This window comes from Amphiura filiformis, chromosome 16 (genome assembly GCF_039555335.1).
Source record: "Amphiura filiformis chromosome 16, Afil_fr2py, whole genome shotgun sequence".
NCBI classification, from domain to species: domain Eukaryota; kingdom Metazoa; phylum Echinodermata; class Ophiuroidea; order Amphilepidida; family Amphiuridae; genus Amphiura; species Amphiura filiformis.
The window spans coordinates 16,436,186-16,457,484 of record NC_092643.1 but is presented as its reverse complement, the minus strand read 5'-3'; the positions used below and the strand labels follow the sequence as shown (position 1 = coordinate 16,457,484).

At 38.2% G+C, this 21,299-nt stretch overlaps 1 protein-coding gene across 1 annotated transcript in view; it reads right to left on the bottom strand.

Annotated features, from left to right (window-relative positions):
- Positions 1-18,796, bottom strand: part of LOC140135642 (proline-rich transmembrane protein 1-like) — a 33,680-nt gene extending 14,884 nt beyond the window's left edge. The window contains exons 1-2 of the mRNA XM_072157215.1: positions 18,625-18,796; positions 16,330-16,442 (exon numbers count right to left, since the gene is read on the bottom strand). Of these exons, the coding sequence (XP_072013316.1) occupies positions 16,330-16,442; positions 18,625-18,634 (123 nt within the window). The 5' untranslated portion in view covers positions 18,635-18,796. The remainder of the gene's footprint in view (positions 1-16,329; positions 16,443-18,624) is intronic.
- Between the last annotated feature and the right edge of the window lie 2,503 nt (positions 18,797-21,299).

The following is a 21,299-nucleotide window of genomic DNA, read 5'->3' as shown; positions in this document are numbered from 1 at the left end:
ATGGTAAAAATACCAAAGATTCTGTCATCGAAATTAGGGATATGAGTGTACAAAACATTGATGCACTTAAAGATAAACTTAGCAAGGTTGACTGGGACAATGTGTGTGAAAATCATGATGCCAATGTATCATACAACAAGTTTATTGATAAATTTAATGCGGTTTTTGATGAATGTATTCCAAAAAAGGTAGTTAAGAAATCTCATACAAAAAATAGGATGCCTAGGGCACCTTGGATAACATATTCTCTACTAAAATGTATTTGTAGAAAGAACAAGTTGTTCTCGTAACAAGTTAAACTCCTTATTGAGGAGGGCAAAACAAAATTATTTCAGTTCACAACTGGACAAAGAAAGGTATAATATGAGAAATACATGGAAAATTCTGAATTCTGTACTCAGATGTCCAAAATAATGTACCCTTTTACGGAAGGAGCAAAGTTTAACAAGTTATAACTCCACTTCTGCAGTACGAATGTCAGCGGCGAATGTCAGGTTATTATTTCACAGTCTTGAAAAAAAAATTGCAGGCAGAGGTGGGAATCGATCTCGGTACCTCCCGGTTAAACATCACTGTGCAAGACCACTAAGCCAACTAAATATCTGTTGTGAGATGTGTGACATTAATCTTTGATATTGCTTAATGGAACAAATCGCGGAATTAAATCAGTAATAAACGAAGTATATAGCGGTCAAATTGGATAAAAGGGGAAATATTTGTCCCTGCTCTAAAGAAAATATAGGGTAGAAAATTATCAAATAAATTTAAATTAAAAATTAAGATTTTATATTTATTTCTTTCACGAGGCGGCATTATCACAGACAAACACTGTATAAGCTAAAAACTCGACCCTCATCACTAGATGCTGTCATAGCTCAATGGTAGAGCATCAGACTGCTGATATCAATATCTCAATGGTAGAGCATCAGACTGCTGATATCAATATCGTTGGTTCGAGTCCTCCTGCCAGCAATGGTTATATTTGTGATTTTAATGCTACGCTAAAATTTGTTCAATTTTTTTTCGTTTATTTATTTATTTATTTATTTATTTATTTATTTATTTATTTATTTATTTTTTGTTTTTGTTTATTTATGTAAATAATTTGATATATTTGAAAGAGGTATTTGAGCAATTTGAAATTTTGATTTTATAATCCTATGGGGTCATTTTGAACCCCCACCCCCTCCCAAATTGCCAAACGAACAACACCTATCATAATGAGTTTGCATCATCATACATAATGATCAGTACGTCCATGTCATCATCATAAAAAAAAACATTCTATGTATACCTGACGCCGGCAACTAGACTACTATAAAAAAAAATAGTATCACCTCTCTCCTGCTCAATCAAATCAATACTTGCAAATAGATCATAGTTTACTAATCTAATCCTGTAATATAGACCTGTAATATCACCTGTAATATAGGTGATCATTGTTTACATGGTTTGTTATGGTTGGGATTAGTGTCCGATCTCTGTAATGTAATGTAAATGAAGCATATTGATATGCAGGAAGAATCGGTCAAGGCGCTAGCTTTATTGTCCTATGAGATGTAGGGCCTAGTGCGAACTGGCCAAGCTGATTGTTCATTTAGTATCATAATCTATTACTTTAGGGAAAGATAAACACTATTCAACATATCAATAGATAAGAAGAAAGGGATTTAGAGATTTGTAATTGAGTCATGCATGATTTAACAGAAGGTTCTTTCCAAAACCCAATCGTAATGTAGCGCACAATACAACTGATACAGGCTTGTTTTTGGTAAAAAAAGTTTAAGTTTGTTTAGGACACCAATATTTCTAGAACATGTTTTACTAATGTTGTTAATATGTGACCTCCAAGTTAGGTTGTCATCAAGTGTAATGCCCAGAAATTTAACGTCATATACACGTGAAAGTTTGCATCCATCCAGAAATACATTGTGGACATATTCTTTGTTTGATGAGGTGTTCCAATAAACATAAGATTTGTTTTACTGGCATTCAGGGATAACTTGTTACACTTAAACCAGTTAACAATCTGCTTCAACTCTTTATTCATATTGTCACAACGCCTTTGAATATTGTTATCAGAAAGAAAAACAGTTGTGTCATCTGCAAATAATATAAACGAAAGAAGTTTGGATGTTCTGCTAATGTCATTCATATATATAATAAATAATAGTGGCCCCAAGATGGAGCCCTGTGGCACCCCACACTTCACACTGGTACAAGATGATTTTGCAGAATTAAAAGATACATATTGTTTACGGTCTGACAGATAGTTTTCAAACCAGTTATACGGTACACCACGAAAACCATAATGGTACAATTTTTGTAATAAGATGTCATGATCAATAGTATCAAAGGCCTTTGAAAGGTCCATGAAGACACTTGCAGTATACATATTTTCATCAATAGCCTTGTTTGTATCTTTACTCAAGTCTAATACAGCCATATACGTAGAATGTTTATGACGAAACCCATATTGCATATTGTACAGTAATTCTTTGGCATTTAAAAAGTTACTACATCTTTCATGAACAATTCTTTCAAGAATTTTTGAAAAACAAGGCAACACAGATACTGGTCTATAATTACCAAATAATTGTGGAGAATCTTTCTTATATATAGGTACAACCTTTGCTATTTTCAGAGCATCAGGAACAATTCCTTCTGTTAGTGACTTGTTGAAAATGATTTTCAATGGATATAAAATTTCAGTGGCAACCAATTTTACCACGTCAGACTTTATTAGATCATAACCTGGACTTTTTCTATTACCTAAGTTGTTAATAATCTTCAGGATTTCATTTTCGTCTGTAGGTTTGAAAAAACAACTAGAGTTGCAACTATTAATTAGATACTCATCAAAATTTTTACCTTGGTGTTTTATAGAGGCAGCTAGTGTAGGTCCAATGCTGGCAAAGAATTCATTGAATTTGTTTGCTACTTTTGATGGATCATTATAAGTTTCATTGTCACTTACAAATTTTTGAGAAGATGTCTTTTTTGGACATCTGAGTACAGAATTCAGAATTTTCCATGTATTTCTCATATTATACCTTTCTTTGTCCAGTTGTGAACTGAAATAATTTTGTTTTGCCCTCCTCAATAAGGAGTTTAACTTGTTACGAGAACAACTTGTTCTTTCTACAAATACATTTTAGTAGAGAATATGTTATCCAAGGTGCCTCGTTCAGTTGGGGATGATTTGAAGTGACCGCCAATTATGACCATTTGATATTTAATACCAGCAATGTGAAAAAAAGAAATAATGTAGTGCCAAAATAATGTACCCTTTTACGGAAGGAGCAAAGTTTAACAAGTTATAACTCCACTTCTGCAGTACGAATGTCAGCGGCGAATGTCAGGTTATTAATAAATTTTTACCTTGGTGTTTTATAGAGGCAGCTAGTGTAGGTCCAATGCTGGCAAAGAATTCATTGAATTTGTTTGCTACTTTTGATGGATCATTATAAGTTTCATTGTCACTTACAAATTTTTGAGAAGATGTCTTTTTTGGACATCTGAGTACAGAATTCAGAATTTTCCATGTATTTCTCATATTATACCTTTCTTTGTCCAGTTGTGAACTGAAATAATTTTGTTTTGCCCTCCTCAATAAGGAGTTTAACTTGTTACGAGAACAACTTGTTCTTTCTACAAATACATTTTAGTAGAGAATATGTTATCCAAGGTGCCTCGTTCAGTTGCTGGTATTAAATATCAAATGGTCATAATTGGCGGTCACTTCAAATCATCCCCAACTGAACGAGGTTCAGGAATGTCCTCTCATTGTTAATTGTTGGTTAACCCACCACTTGAGAATAAAGGACTATGAATAGGTGCAACAGGATTACCTACGGGATTATCTCAAGGATATAATTCTGTTCTCCCTCCTTTTCTTACATCTTCTCTGATATGTGCTAGTGTCATTGGTTATTGTTAAAGGCAATAAGGTGTGTAATTGCAATATTTCCTCTGAATAGGAAAGACTCTCTACATCGAACTATGGATGCTGGTGGTTCGCAATACTGTTATTTAAGAGAAGGTATCTTCCAAATCCAAATCGAAATGAATCTTACCATATTTAAGCTACGGTATAATATTGTGGGGTTCTGCTAATAAGTATAATTTAAACAGACTTGTGAAGCTCCAGAAAAGAGCAGTAAGAATTATAAATAATAGTTTGTATCTTTGCCACACCAAACCATTGTTCGAAAAGTACAATTTACTTAATATATGCCATCTGTATAATAAAGAACTGGGTATATTTATGTACAAATATCATAAGGGTCTATTACCAAGTTCATTTGACAACTTGTTCATAAACATGAAGTCTATTCACAATTATAAAACCAGAAAGAAAGAGAATTATCGAAGTGACATCCATAAAGTCACTGACGTTTTAACACTTGGTCCTAGGCTGTGGAATAGTTTGCCAAGTGAAATTAAAGAAACTAAACTGGTAAATGAATTCAAAAATAGTATGTTAAGGTATCTAAAAGATAACAAATAATGTCACAATTCATATTGTGCTGAATCTATGTTATTCACTATACTATTTGATACTACACTACTGCTAAAATATTTGCCTACTTAAAATTGTATTATGGTAAATAATGATGGGTTCTTATAATTCATATTGTGCTGACTCGATGTTATTCACTATAGACGAATCCAACGAGCCAAGTCATGGTCAGGATTTGATCGGACATCTTTGGGTAGCCGCTAGCACCAACCTGGTGTTTTGAGCGTTCAATTGTGCAAATAAAACCCGCCTAACACCTGGAGAAGATGCAAGGACGAGGGGGTTAATAGAATAATATATACAATATAGATAATTCCGCAGGTAATCCCGTCGCATCTATTCATACATAGGCCTAGTCCTTTTGTTCGCAAGTACATCAATGTATAGATACCGCGTGTAGTTAATCCGATTATTATATCACTTCAACAGAGAATATAGAAGCTGTGTGTTTTGACAAAGGGAACTGTATTGTTTAATCATTCTTTTGTCCACCTGTGTTTTCGCGGAAGGTGTACAACGGGTGATGGAATGCAGTTTAAAATTTCCGCCAAGAGCGAATCATTTCACATTTTGGGTGCATTGTAGCCGGCGGCTACCCAACTAAAGGCTGCTAGTCAGGTGTAGGAATGCGTGGATTTGGATTCGTCTATAGACGAATCCAAATACACGCATTCCTACACCTGACTAGCAGCCTTACAATAGAGATAATTCCGCATAGATTCATAGATGTACAAATGGATGAACAAAAGGATTATGTATGAATAGATGCGACAGGGTTACCTCTATTGTATATATTATTCTATTAGCGATGTTGCGGCTCCCGTATGCATATGTACCTTAGATTTTGATGAAAAGATTTACGGTTAAAAGTCAATCAGCTGTAAAATTTGAAGTAGCTTCACGTGCGTGACGCACCACGAATACAGGCTTATATCAATCAATAAATCCCACCGTTAAGTCTTTATAAATGTGACCCTGAAAGTTGTGCCTCATACATCAATAGAGCTGGGTGGGTGCTGTCCACTTTATCTGCCAGGTTTCAAGGTTTGTCTGCGGTTTGATAGACACCGGTGTTTGAATTGGTCTAGCGTCCTCATCGCTCATAATAATTTTTTTATTGATGGAATCGGGGCGAGTTATTTTTTTATTTATAAAATAGGGTCTTTTGGTGATAGTGATAAAATTGGGAACATCATCTAAATCTAATTCCTCCCTTTCCTTTCAATTTCTCCCCGACCGGGGCTTTTCCTCCCCCGCTCGTGATTATTTTTTCGTACATCATATTTGAAAATGTGTTCCGTTTTTCATAATCAAACACGCAATAAAGCAAAACTCCGCCTGAAAAAATAAAAAAGTCCTGAAAAATCAACTGATTTTACCACGAACATGCGTTAAAATACTATATAGGCCTATTTTTTCCTATCATGTCCTCGATCTCCTTTCTTCGCCTTTCCTCTCCTCTTTTCTCATCTCCACAGATGTCCGCATTTTTCTCAAAGGTTCCTCAAAGTTTAATTTGTTTGGTAGGCCTACACACCGTCAGTTCGAACCACTGTCAGTTCGAATTTTTAGGGTTAGGCTTAGGGTTCTTAGGGTTCCTAACCCTAACCCTAACGCTAACGCTAACCCTAAACCCAACCCGAATCCGAACCCTAGAAATTCGGACTGACGGTGGTTCGGTCAGCCCCCAGTGTGTGTATTTCATGGAATTGGCACTGTGTGGAGAAGGAAGAAAGGGAGGGTGGGGCGAGAAAGGGACCGGGAGATGAGGGACAGTCGAAGAGGAGAAGGGGAAAATGGGATAAAGTAACGGGAGGGAAGCGGACTCTGGCATTGTACTTGGTAACTTCAATCAAATGCGATCAGCCGCCCCCCCCCCCACCTAGAGGGAAAGAGGGTGTGTGTGTGTGTTTCATAAAGTTGTGTGTGGAGAGGGAAGAAAGGGAGAGTGGGGTGAGAAAGGGACCGGGAGATTAGGCACAGGTGAAGAGGGGAAGGAAAAAATTGGATCAAGTTCAAGAGAGAGAGAGAGCAGATAAGGAAAGGGGATGGACTGGGAGAGGAGGAAGAGTTAATGTTACGGGAGTGAAGCGGACTCTGGCATTGTACTTGGTAACTTCAATCAAAGGCGATCAGCCCCCCACCTAGAGGGAAAGAGGGTGTGTGTGTGTGTGTTTCATGGAGTTGTGTGTGGAGAGAGAAGAAAGGGACAATGGGGTGAGAAAGGGACCGGGAGATGAGGCACAGGTGAAGAGGGGAAGGGAAAAATTGGACCAAGTTCCCAATTGCGGCACCACTTTCACCAAAAGACCCTTGAAGTTTTATTAACTGAACTCATAATATCGAGTTGGTTCAAATAGTAATAATAATTATTATTATTATGAGGAGAGAGAGGGGGCACCTGACCACTTCCAATGACAGTATAATCAGCCCGATATCTATCAGTATTTGGCAGCATACTTAATTGTATTTAAAAAGATAAATTGATGAACAAATCTTTGCTAAAGAAGCCAAATTATAAATCAACTCACATAACCCCTTCGGTTTTCGTTTGGTACAATACACAAACAGAAATTGAGATAGAAAAAACCTTTTGCTCCATTTTTGCGCAAAATGGGTTGATTCCCCCTGAAATTCACTTTGACACCTCCCCACCATTGTACCCCCGAAAAATGCCTGCAGCCGCCACTGCCCCGGCCCCGCCATCCCCACCTCCCCCACCCCACTACTGATATGGTTAGTTTCCATAAGGGATTAGAGAGACTGCTCAGCTGCGCAAGCCCGATAAGTGTTATGGTAATTCTCTTCATTGTTTTACCGTACTATAGTACTATTAGACACCTTAAGTAAAAATTTACACCCAGTCGCCTTTGGAACAGCGGTTTTATTCAATAATAGTCAATCAATCGTCGCAATAGCGTAGCGACTGAGTTTAAACCTTTACCTAAGGTGAGTAACCTGTTCCGTAACAAACAATGAAGAGAATTAGCATAACAAGCGGCCTTATGCGCTCTCTAATCCCTTACGGTAACTAACAATGAAGGAACATAGTAGTCATGGCTACGGTCATATCCTTTATCCACAACAATTAAACGTACGGTATATAACAAAGGAGAATTAGCATACTAACAAAGGAGGCACCTTAGCGGTCATTCACCTAACCCCAGAGAAGTTGGTGTGTTTACATGTTCGTTTAATTTCGAAAGTAACTTCCGAGTGAGTCCACACGAGACGTAGGCCTACTTGTAAGTTCACTCCTGGGAGAGGAGAGAGTGGAGGTGAGAGGGAATGAGAGAGACGGGGTGGGTGGGTTGGCGCCATGTGTGGGAGAGAGAAGAAAGGGAGAGAGAGAGCAGATAAGGAAAGTGGATGGACTGGGAGAGGAGGAAGAGTTAATGTTACGGGAGGGAAGCGGACTCTGGCATTGTACTTGGTAACTTCAATCAAAGGCGATTAGTCCCCCCCTCCCACCTAGAGGGAAAGAGCGGTGTGTGTGTGTGTGGGGGGGGTGTGTGTGTGTTTCATGGAGTTGTGTGTGGAGAGAGAAGAAAGGGAGAATGGGGTGAGAAAGGGACCGGGAGATGAGGCACAGGTTAAGAGGGGAAGGGAAAATTGGACCAAGTTCCCAATTGCGGCACCACTTTCACCAAAAGACCCTTGAAGTTTTATTAACTGAACTCATAATATCGAGTTGGTTCAAATAGTAATGATAATAACAATTATTATTATGATGAGAGAGAGAGGGGGGGGGGGCACCTGACCACTTCCAATGACAGTATAATCAGCCCGATATCTATCAGTATTTGGCAGCACACTTAATTGTATTTAAAAAGATAAATTAATGAACAAATCTTTGTTAAAGAAGCCAAATTATATATCAACTCACATAACCCCTTCGGTTTTCGTTTGGTACAATACACAAACAGAAATTGAAATAGAAAAGACTTTTTGCTCCATTTTTGCGCAAAATGGGTTGATTCCCCCCTGAAATTCACTTTGACCCCTCCCCACCCTTGAACCCCCGAAAAATGCCTGCAGCCGCCACTGCCCCGGCCCCCCAATCCCCACCTCCCCCACCCCACTACTGATATGGTTAGTTTCCATTAGGGATTAGAGAGACTGCTCAGCTGCGCAAGCCCGATAAGTGTTATGGTAATTCTCTTCATTGTTTTACCGTATTAAACACCTTAGGTAAAGGTTTGCACCCAGTCGCCTTTGGAACAGCGGTTTTATTCAATAAAAGTCAATCAATCGTCGCGATAGCGTAGCGACTGAGTTTAAACCTTTACCTAAGGTGAGTAACCTGTTCCGTAACAAACAATGAAGAGAATTAGCATAACAAGCGGCCTTATGCGCTCTCTAATCCCTTACGGTAACTAACAATGAAGGAACATAGTAGTCATGGCTACGGTCATATCCTTTATCCACAACAATCAAACGTACGGTATATAACAAAGGAGAATTAGCATACTAACAAAGGAGGCACCTTAGCGGTCATTCACCTAACCCCAGAGAAGTTGGTGTGTTTACATGTTCGTTTAATTTCGAAAGTAACTTCCGAGTGAGTCCACACGAGACGTAGGCCTACTTGTAAGTTCACTCCTGGGAGAGGAGAGAGTGGAGGTGAGAGGGAATATGGGGGAGAGAGAAGAAAGGGAGAGAGATAGAGAGGGCGCCTGACCACTTCAAAGGCCAGTATAATCAGCCCTATATCACCCCTTCGGTTTTTATTTAGTACATGTACAATATTAATTGAGATAAAAAAATACCTCATTTAAACCTGAGACTAGGTATAATAGTCTCAGTTTAAACAAACACATACAGGCGGCGCCGCGGGGGGGGGGGACATGGGAGAATATTGGTTGATTTAGCCCCCTCCCATGCCCCCGAAAAAATCCTGGCCCGCCATTGTTTATGACATGAAACAAGAATACACATTTTATGACAAACAAGGTGGTGGCAGTACACAAAAAAATATGCAAATGTAAACTTGTTGCGCCAATTTTAGCCAAAAGTTGTCTACCCCACTCCAGAAATTCACTTTGCCCGAAATATTTGAGGAGAGAGGTATAGAATTTATTTTGCTTTCCAAGGCCAGGACAAGAACCTACTGATATAATCGAATCAACTCCGCAGTGGCCCATGAAGGGCTGGGGGGCAATAATTTTGGTGGGGCCAAGTACCCTAGGCACCTCCCAATAATTCATAATTTAAGGGTAAAGTTCATAAATTTAAGATCAAATTCACAATTTGAAGGTAAAATTCATAATTTGGAGGTATTCATTATTATATTTTATTGTATTGTATTTTAAGGTCAAATTCCTAATTTTAGGGTATATTTCATAATGCGATTGATTTTAGGTTAACATGTATGTATTTCAAAACCCGCCCTCCCGCACCCAACCCTTCAGCATATCGCGTCTCGGAGCAGACTCAAAACAATTACCCACCCCTCTTCCCTATACATGTATTCAAAATCTTTCAGAGCTTCTTCTGCTCCGCGATGACCATGAAGCTTGTGAATCGAAAACCACCGCCCTCATTGAAGAGGACTACTATTATATATGCATCGATGCACTAACCCTCTCATTGTTATGTGTATTATACTTTGGATTCGATTTCATGTCGGATTTATTGATTGGTATCAGCACGCTCTTCGTGGTGTGTCACGCATGTTGAGTACTTCAAATTATACAGCTGATTGACTTTTAACCGTAAGTCTATTCATCAAGATCTACGGTCCATATGCATACGGGAGCCGCAACAACGCTAATAACCCTCCTCGTCTTTGCATCTTCTCTATGTGTTAGGCGGCATTTATTTGCACAATCGGGCGCTCAAAACCCCAGGTTGGTGCTAGCGGGAAACCAAAGATGGCCGACCAAATCCTGACCATGACTTGGCTCGTTGGATTCGTCTATACTACTTGATACTATACTACTGCTAAAATATTTGTTTGCTTAAAATTGTATTATGGTAAATTAAGATGGGTTCTTTGTTTATTTATTTATGTTCTTTGGTTTATTTATTTATGTTTATGTGTATATTCGTTGTTTTGATTAAATTATAATTATTTGTTAGTTAAAAGGTGGTACATCGTTATCAGGCCTCGGCTTTGTGATGTACCTACCTTCATCAAATCTTGTTAATACACAATAATTGTATAAAATAATGCTATAATGTTTGTATGAGATTGATGAAAATAAAGATCGATTGATTGATTGATTGATAAAATGCATGTTTTTAGTGATTTTGGTCATTTTGGCCAAAAATAGGCCATTTTTCATCATTTTAGCCATTTCTTGCATTACACCTCATATTATTGATATACAGGTCTTCTTTAATTTTAAGCTATAAGGAGAATTCAAAGAGAAGACAGTTTCCATGGAAACTGACATTTACACCCATTTTTTGTGAATTTTACTGGGAAATTGTGTGGTTTTTTGTGTGCATTAATGGCCATTGCCATGGAAACTGCATTCTCTTTGAATTCTCTCAATAGCCTAAAATTAAAGAGGCTTTGTTTATCAATAGTCAAGTCAAGTGGAATTCAAACTTTTGTAATGCAAGAAATTGCTCAAATTGGTGAAAAGGGGTAAATTTTTGACCAAAATCACCAAAAACGTGCATGTTAGGCCTACTTATGCATTCCAAGAGGTCATAGGTCAAAAATCATAGGTCACAGAAAGATGTTGTTTTTGATCCAAACATCTGAGTAAATTGATACAGTTTCCATGATGCATTAGTCATTTTACAAAAAATTCCCCATGTAAAAATTACATTTTTTGGACAAAACTGAACAAAAATTAAATGTATTGAACTAAGCGATCATTTTGTTCATATATTTTAAATATCCCTGTATCATACGTTCTGTACACCAAATATGAAGTTTTTACTCCATTTAGTTGTCAAGAAATAGCTAGTTAAAATGTGACATTTTTAGGTAAAAAAATAACAAAAATCCTTAAATAGCGTGACCGTTGTCATGGAAACGGAATAGAACGCGGGGTTTACAGATTTGACAACATAGTAGAAAAGATTCCCAGGACTCTTTCGAACATTGATGATTCAGCTTTGTGCATCATCTTTACCACGAAATCGTTAATTTAGGCACTTATGGCATTTTGGAGAGGAGAGGAGAGGAGAGGAGAGGAGAGGAGAGGAGAGGAGAGGAGAGGAGAGGAGAGTAGATCAAGAGAAGAGAGGGGGCGAGCAGAGCAGGGAGGAGTTTATTCCGTTTATTTTGATTTTTCCACGTTGATCATCGCCTACTGCTAAAACAATGAGAGGGGAAGAAGGGTAAAGGAAATACAATTAATTCAGATATCCACATAATTCAAAAGATGGCACAGGTGAGAGTTGGGGAGGCATTAGGAGGGGGAGAGACAGACAGACTAGAAAGAGAAGGAAGCGAGAGGAGAAGAGGCAGGGGTCCTTTTTTTAAATGTCATAGTAATATGGACCATAATGACACCAAATTTGCGTTCCGACCTGATGTAGGCCTATCCTGCCTGGTTAAATGACTGACATGACTAGTAAGATTGCCCACTTGAGACACCAGTGTTGCATATAATTGACTTATCCAACCTTTATTAACAGACATAAGTGTGATTGACAGCACCTATTATTACCTCTTCAAATGAGAAGCATGATGCCCCAAACGTAACAATGAAGTCCACTTACACACCATCCTACTTAATCCCTTGCGTTTTCGTTTCTGAACAATAGACCTCCCGAAACAGAAAAGATGAAACGAGGGTAATTCACCTCCAATACGCTGGTGAAGTTATGCAATAATCAGATTAACTACCATAGCAATAGGTGAAAACAATTTTTGAATATACCGCGCTTAACTGGTACGTTCATGCGGTACCTCTGCATTGAACCATATCATGCTGATCACTCGCACCTGTAAGATTAGTAGGCCTGTTTTTGAAAAGATAGGTATTGTATTCAATCTATGATTGCAGACATACCCAGGTGATGAGTGCAACCTGCTTGTAGTGCAACGCGATATTTTCCAAAAAATTTCATCTATTGCTATGGTAGTTAATCAGATTTATTACGTCACTTCGCCAGCGTTTTGTTTTTTTTACCTTTCGTATTGAACACCTAAATATTTTAGGTCTTTGGGAAAGAATATATATCTTTAATGTATAGGGTCAAAGTTTTCATATGATGGACGGCTTTTTATCCCAGTTACTTTCACTTTAAGATTACTTAAAGATTACTTCGAGGACTCTTAAACTCTCAAAAATATAATAATAATTTGTCATAAAATTTGTATCATCGCAAATTTCAAAAAAGCAAATTATTTGATATCAGAACTATATTCCTCGTACTCAGAATGCAAATTGGTGTGTCTGATGTGCTCTCAGGTCCCACAAAAATACTGCGCAAATTTCGCTCTCCGAGGCAAGTGAGAAGGCAGGAGGTATATTGTTTTTGAGTTTTAGCCATTTAACTAAAAATCTGGCGGCGTTCTTCTCATATTGATACAATAACCTTATGAGTCAAGGAATCCAACAATTACCTTCATATTTTTACGGTTCTTGGGCGTTTCTCCGTGCCGAGATAAAATAAAGGACTTATGTAGAAATGACACCCCCATATATTAAGCTTTGGGATCCCCGGGTTGGGATCTCCTTATAATTATAACCCATATACCATTCCTCTTGTGTGTCAGCTTTATTTGTCTATTTTTCAAGATAAAATGTTACTATATAGTTTTATAGCTCTTCCTAGTTCAAGCAAGGAATTTATGAGATATGTGATAAAGGAGCTGCTTGCATTCATCCTGATAATTATAGATAAGATCAAAATAAATACAATGTATTTCTGTTATACTCTTAAGGGGTGGGGTATGACCGTTTGGACTCTGAATACGAAGAATGTCCTGATGATATCAACTAATTTTAATTTTTTGAAGTTCGCGATGTAATACATTTTATGGCAAATGATTGAAAAATTATATTTTTGATATTTATCAGTCCTCGAAGTAAACTTTATAAATCTAATGGTTAAAGTGGGTAATGGTGAATCCACCCGTTTAAATGTCCAATCAGGATAACCACATACTTTCAGCGCTTCCTGGACCTTATCTTCTTCTGCGATCTCATCTTCGTCTTCGGTTATAATGCGATCTTTCCTGTCAAACAGAGTTCTTATGACACCCATTTTTGGGTGCAGTGGGTGGTCGGACTGGAAACTCAGGTACTGGTCAGTATGGGTTGGCTTGCGGTAAACGAGAAGCTTAACCGTACCGTCTTCCTTTCTGACTATGAGGGTATCCAGATATGGGATGGTTCCTTCCGACTCTTCCTCATAGGTAAACTTTATGGAGTCTGATTTATCAGTTTTGTTGATGTGGTCTGTTAGCTGTTGTACCGTGTTTCTCTTCACCACCTCGAGGATGTCATCGACATATCTTAGCCACAATTTTGGCTTGCAATCCAGGGGAGCCGTAGTAATAGAGAGTTCCCGTGTTTTGGGTTACCCGCCATCTTGGAGGGAAACCTAAACTCCGTTTACAATTTTCAGAATACCAACACTCTCGCAAATTAGCAAATGTTATTTTGTAGAATGTATCACCAATAGGGTCATTGACCAAATCAAAGGAATGAGGAATACGGCGGTGCGAATCACGTTATAAACACTATTGTAGTCCGTTCCGCTTGAAAACACGGGAATTCTCTATAGCTTGTTGTTCTAGAGCTTCCATAAAGATATTAGCCGCAATCGGTGATACTGGGCTTCCCATCGCGGTCCCAAACAACTGACGGTAAATCTTCCCTCTGAAGGTGAAATAGGTGGTGGTCAGAATAAAATCCAGAAGTTTCTCCACATCCTCACTAGTCAAGTTGAAACCTGTTTCTTTGTTGTATACTCTCAACACGCTTTCTTTTTCCAGTCTGTGTTTCACTATGTCCAGAACCTGATCAATAGGAGTGTTTGTAAACAAACTGACAACATCATGGGAATTGAGTATCTCGTCTTCTTCAATGACCAACTCAGCCAGTTCTTCTGCTAGATGCTTTGAATTTTTCACATGATGCTGTGTATTTAAAACCAAACCACCCAAGATATCAGCCAGCCATCTAGAAGTGCTGTACCCAATGGTTGCCGTATAATCCACAATAGGACGCAGCGGGGTGTTAGGCTTATGTATTTTGGGGTACAATACAACCTAGGCACATTCTCGGCCGTCGGGTAAAGATCTTTATATTTTCTTTCTGTGATCTTGCCTTCCTTCTTCAAATCGGAAAGGATGGACACAAGTTTGCGTTTGTATTTTGGCGTCGGGTCACCTGGTAGCTCTTCATATGTTTTCTTATCGCTTAACATGGATGTTACTTGCTCGTCATATTTATCCTTGTCTAACACGACAATGGATTTTACCTTGTCCGCCGGCAAGATTATATCTTCCGCTTGTTTCAGTTCTTTTATCATGTTTATGGCCTTCCTTTCTTCTTCTGTTTTGCACTGGTAATTTTGAAGACTTCAACGTGCTCGCTACTTTCGCTCTTAGTTGGATTCTATCATCCTGAGGTAGGTGTTTACATGCGAACTCGGTAGCCAATACAAATTCTTTCGCACATATCTCTGGTGGCGAAACGGCGAAATTGAGTCCTCTTGCTAACACACTGGTCTGCTCTGGATTTAACTTGTATTTTGAAAGGTTTACCACCCATTTTTTCAACTGGGTACCCTATAAATCAAGCGTAGAATTTGGTGACTTTTTCCTTCCTGTAGTCTGTTTTTCCGCTAACTTCTGTAGCTTCTGTAGGTGACATCGTTTAGTGTTTACATACATAGTCTCCCTGACAGTATCTAAATGTTGGTTGATATTTTTCCCCAGTTCAGATTCTGCGGGAATCTTACGATTGAAATCCTCCTCCAATTGTGATTTCTTGGATTTCAAACTCTGGATTTTGTTGTTCACTACACGAATACGTTCTCTAATGAGTCTCTTCTCTGCACGCTTGATAATTTGCTGAGCCTTGATGGTATTTATTGGGCAACGAAGTTTTAAACTGGGCGGGGTGAGGTTTTGGTCACGGCAACGGAGACTATAGACGAGATGGTTTCTATGTCTCTGTATCTTTTTCTCACTGTTTTCAATATCACGAAGATGTTTCACTGTGCTATGTCCATAAGACTGTCGAACATGGTTGAACAAATTCATCAGGATCGGTAGAGTAAAGTCAATCAAAAGGTTCTTATTTCTGATCCAATAAATTGCACTTACTGTGTACGTTTCGATAACCACTCGGTTACATCCTGTGAAAAATCCATCAAAACATCCAACAGGAAAAAAATCAACTGGCAACACAGTCAACAAGTCAATCACCAAGAAATCAATAGGTGATTGGATGACCAGTTCACAGTAGCAGTCTTCATTCAGTGTTGATAAAGATAACCGAGTGGTTATCGAAACGTACACAGTAAGTGCAATTTATTGGATCAGAAATAAGAACCTTTTGATTGACTTTACTCTACCGATCCTGATGAATTTGTTCAACCATTATCAGGGACAGTCTGTGTAGCTCAGTGGTAGAGCGCACGCCCGACAAGTGAGAGGTCTGGGGTTCAAGTCCCAGCACAGGCAGGTATGTCCGGAATTTTTACTCTGGTATATCTGCCTATGGATGTCTTGTTTCCATTAGTAAATTCATGTTTAATTGTGCTAGTGTGCGATGCGTAATTCTTCTTTCCCCTGTACACCCCTACATACCTTACAAAAATTGATATTGATGTCTTCAAAAATTCAATGATTGAGGTGTTTGGTCTTTTGATATCGTACTTACGGGGTAATATTGAGCATTTCCTGACGGCGGGTAACCTCGTTGAGGTCGGTAGCCCTGTTGCTGTCGAGGATAGCCCTGCTGAGCTGGATAGCTATAGCGATAGCTATAGCCCACTGCATGAGAAACAAATGTGTAACAAGATCTAAGCAATAATCATCATCATTATCACCGTCATCATCAACAATATCCTCATCATCATTATCATCAACAACAACATTGTGATTTTATGTTATTGAATCGATAGGCTAAAACAAGAACGGTCCTTAAAGAGGACATTTGATTTTTGATTTGATTTGATTTGATTTGTTCGGGTTTTGACAACCCCGGATAACCCAAGAAAGCCTCTATTGAAGCTTATATCCATTGGGGTCCATTTGAACAACAGGACGGGTTGGGAACAGTCAGGGGTTAATGCACTCTTTTCAAAACTGGCTGCGAGATACATTCAGTTCAGTTCAGTATAATTTATTTATCCACTAAGTCATACAAAATATAAATATAAATATATAATGGAAGGATGGTCAAAAGAGAGCACAGCTCGAAAATATTTGGCCACCCTATAACAAAGAAAATGTTGAAAAAAAAGTGCAAAGAAACTAAGGACAAGTCACACAAGACAAAAAGAGAGACATGGTGAAAACAACAAGAAGACAGGACAAGTGAGACAGACAAAGTACGTATGTTGGCATAGACAAATGAAATATGAATCAAGACTAAATACACATTGAAAAGTATAGAATAATAATTATTACAATAAACATTTGTACTACAAGAGATTACTGATTTGATAATAAATGGATCTTATAAAGTGACTTGAACCGCTTGATTGATGTTGAATTACGAATAGAAATATCAATGTTGTTCCATAATATGGGACCCTGTCTTCTGATTGTATTTCGTGCAAGATCTGTAACAAAATTGGTTGGGCGATACAAATCTATTATGATACTTGTACATAAAGACGGCTTTTTGAAACATATGAATATCATGAACGGTAAGAGTTTTAAGTTTGGTAAACAAGGGTGGTGTATGTGCAAGGAAATGGGAGTCAGTACATAAGCGCATAATTCTCTTTTGTTTGATATGAATGGAATTCAAATTACAATTGTTACGATCAGCCCATATTAAATTACAATAGAGGCCCTGCATTCTTTTATCGATTGGCTCCAAACAAAGGATTTGAACTGGTGTCCTTCACCGTAGTTATGGCGGAGTGCAGTCCATTCAATCAAATGTTGTCATCAACCTATTCGATCGTAGTGCAGGGTTATATGAGCGAGACGAACTGTCACGGTAGATTGCAATCATGCTTTTGTTGAATGCATTTGAGTAGTCCGCCATATTTACGGGATGATACGTCACATGCAAGGCCTCTATATTGAATATGAGGCAAAACTAAAGTTGTATACAAGGAGAACAAAATGTTGACACTTAAAGTAGGTTTGAGACGATAAAGAATTCCAGAATACTTGGACACAAGATTAGCGTACAGGTATGGTCTCTCTGCACAGTTAACCGACGGCTAAACGTCCGAAGGATGAAGTACTTTCAAGATTCATTTACCCAATTCTAAATGAACCATGGGGAGAGCGGAAGTCTGAATTTAATCAAGGATGGCCAATAATAATTGATGACAAGAATATGCTCCTATGAATGATGTGTAAGAACTACATGATATTCAACCCAGAAGTCAAAGATCATTCATGGGTGGTTGGAGCCCAAACGTAACACCACCCCCACCCCTAGCCAACGGTGCCACTAGGTGTACAATTCTTAAGTCCCAATTCAAGTAGATTTCATGCTCAGTGGCCTTGGTCCATATATTGCAACTCAACATGCTCAATGAAATGTCATAGTGGCCGGAATGACAGTTACAAACAATTTGCGCGCTCCGCGCACCTTAACTCCGGCAAGGAATAACTTGTTTCCAGTCTGTGTGCGCGGAAGCGGGGTAATAAACATTTTCAACCCGAAATATAGGGAGGGTCATAAAAACTTGACTGCGGTCATATTGATATACCGTATCCATGACCCTCCTTCCGAGAAATGTGGGAGCCATATATACCTTGGTATTTATACGGAAGCTCTGACAGTTGACGAGTTGATGAGATAAATGCCGAGTTAGTGACGACGCCGGGTGCACGACGTTGCTAACTGGGGCGGTCGCTCATGTCGTCGCTTACCCAAGCGTAATGCATGGTAATACCAGCATAAGTCTCATGAAATCGTTTCACAACTTCCACGTTATGAGTCAAACATGTTTGTAAATACAAATAATAATTTCTAGTAACTTACCACTGTCCATATTTTGTTTCGAGAAAGTATATACTGCAGGTTAACGGTTTCAACTATCAATATTTCTCGAGCGTCTGAGTGGAGTCGTCAAAGGCCGATACGCTAACTGGTTTGCGTGTCAGTGTTGTTTAGCATGTTTAGTGCAATGGCAGCCGTTACATACGTCAGTTATAATCAAACTGTTCACATAAGCCATGCAGAAGTTTTGTTGAATGAGCTTATGTGTTCATTTTATTAAGGGCGTCTGGAGGACTTATTGACAACGGCTATTCGGCTATTACCCGGGGCGCAGGTTCCTATACTGAAATAATAATAATAATAAAGGTGTATACCCTACAATAGCTTTTCTATAGCTACATTTAATCGACAGCCAGAAGAAAAGCAAAAAACAAAACAATATCATACCTAATCTTTGTTCCATTGAAGGATGGGGTACATTGTTACGAACCGTAAATGACTCAAGGAGCTTCAAGGCCAAAAAAACATTTTACCCAAATTCACTTCAAAATGACAACAAAACACACTATAGGCCTATAAGTTAACAAAATCTGGATCTTTAAGAAAAAGTATTAGGTATAATATGATTGATAATGATTTTGCACATAAACATAAATGAATACACCTTACAATAATTACTACGGTACTTATCCAACAGTCTTCTTCTTATACAACGTTCTGCTGCACTCAATATTCCGGACGACTGATGTATAATCCTGATTCAAGCTTGTCTTGCGAAAACCATTGTTCAGCGAAGACCACACAGCACACACTGTATACTTGAATTTATATATCCTTTGCTTACAAATCCTTTTACAGATGACAATTTCCCAAAATGGTGATTGCTCACATTGACCATGTTGACTGGCTCATTTCGTTGATACAATACAATACAATACAATACAATACAATACAATACAATACAATACAATACCGCTCTTTTCAAAGATACTAATCTTACAGGTGCGAATGATCAGTGTTCTACAGGGTCCTAGGGGGCCGTAAAAAGTGAAGAAAAGATACTGTACTATGGGGCAGTAAAACCAAAGAAAAGGTAAAAAGGTTAAGAAAAGATACCTTGCAATTAAGGCATATTTTCTTTGCTTTACTATACGGACCGACAATGGTTTCTTTTCTTAGGCCTCAAGTCGTCGCCAGAGTGCTACACTATCGTAAGTGACATTTTTGGCCAAAATGAGATTTTGACGAATTATGAAAGGCCATATAAAAACGCACATTTTAAATCAGGTTTTAAGTTTCAAAATTGCTTAATTATTTTTTAATTAATAAAATAAAATATCGTAAGTGCAATGCAATTTTAATTAATGCATGCAAGACTATCGTATGTGCCACTTACGATAGTCTTGCACGCTAATTTTGTTTTTCATTTGCTGCAAGACCATCGTATGTGCCACATACGCTACTTTATTGGGCCTAAACAGCAAAATCACGGAATCACCATCGTAAGTGCAAAACAGTCTCTAACACATCACTGGCTGTGACGCTGACGGCTGTATGCGTTGTCATCATGCTGGCTAAGTTCATAGCTCCCATGACTGGTAATAGAGACGATAAATCCGGTGTTTTTAGTTTTAGATTCAGTAATAAATCTTGAGATATAACATTACAGCAAAAGGTGTCTTGCTATTGTAAATATTATGTGCCAAAATAAATTAACACTTGTTAAGAAACATAAAATGACAACATATTAGATATTTGAGCCGATATTACGCATATCCTAACAATGAATGCTACACTATCGTATGTGGCACATACGATAGTGTTGCACTCTACACTTATTTCTATTTTAGTGCAACACTATCGTATGTGGCACATACGATAGTGTTGCACTCTATCCTCATTTCTATTTGAGTGTAACACTATCGTATGTGGCACTTACGACATCTAAATCAGTAAATAATTCATCGATTTATTAACTTTAACACCATTTATATAGTTTATATTATTAAAATCAAATTGCTTTACATTCCCATGTCATTTTATGGCTACTTGGAAACAAACGGCTACGTTAAACACAAAAACGCCCCTCCTGTAAAACTGTCCAAACTGCACTTACGATAGTGTAGCACTCTGCCGACGAAGTATCTCTTCTTTGCTTTTTACGGACCCTCCGAGGTCTCTTTTTTTCTTTGTATGGGTCCATTAAGGTATCTTTTCTTTGCTTCTTAAGCTTTTTTACATACTCACTAAGGTCTCTTTTCTTTCCTGTACATGTACGGGCCTATGTTATCTTTTCTTTGCTTTTTACGGGCCTACTACCATGACTACGGGCTCTTTTCTTTGCCTTTACGGGTCCATTATAAGGTCTGTTTTCTTTGCTCTTTTACGGCCCATAAAAAACAAACAAAAGTAACGGGCCCGTAAAAACAAAGAAAAGAGACGTGCATTTTATAATAAAAAATACAAGATAGCCTTTGATACACACACTCTAATAAATATTTCAATTGAATTTACAGTTTCCCTTGGTCAAAATGATCATCCTCGATAGGCCTATAATGAAATCTTCGAGAAATCAGGGGAGTGCAGCTTAATCTTGAGAACACAAATTGCAAATTTTCGCGCATTTTGCCCTTCAGTTTATTATTTGATCATTTACCTTAAAATTAACAATTTTTCCGCGCTTCGCACGGAGTTTGTTTCAATAAGTCCAATCTGGG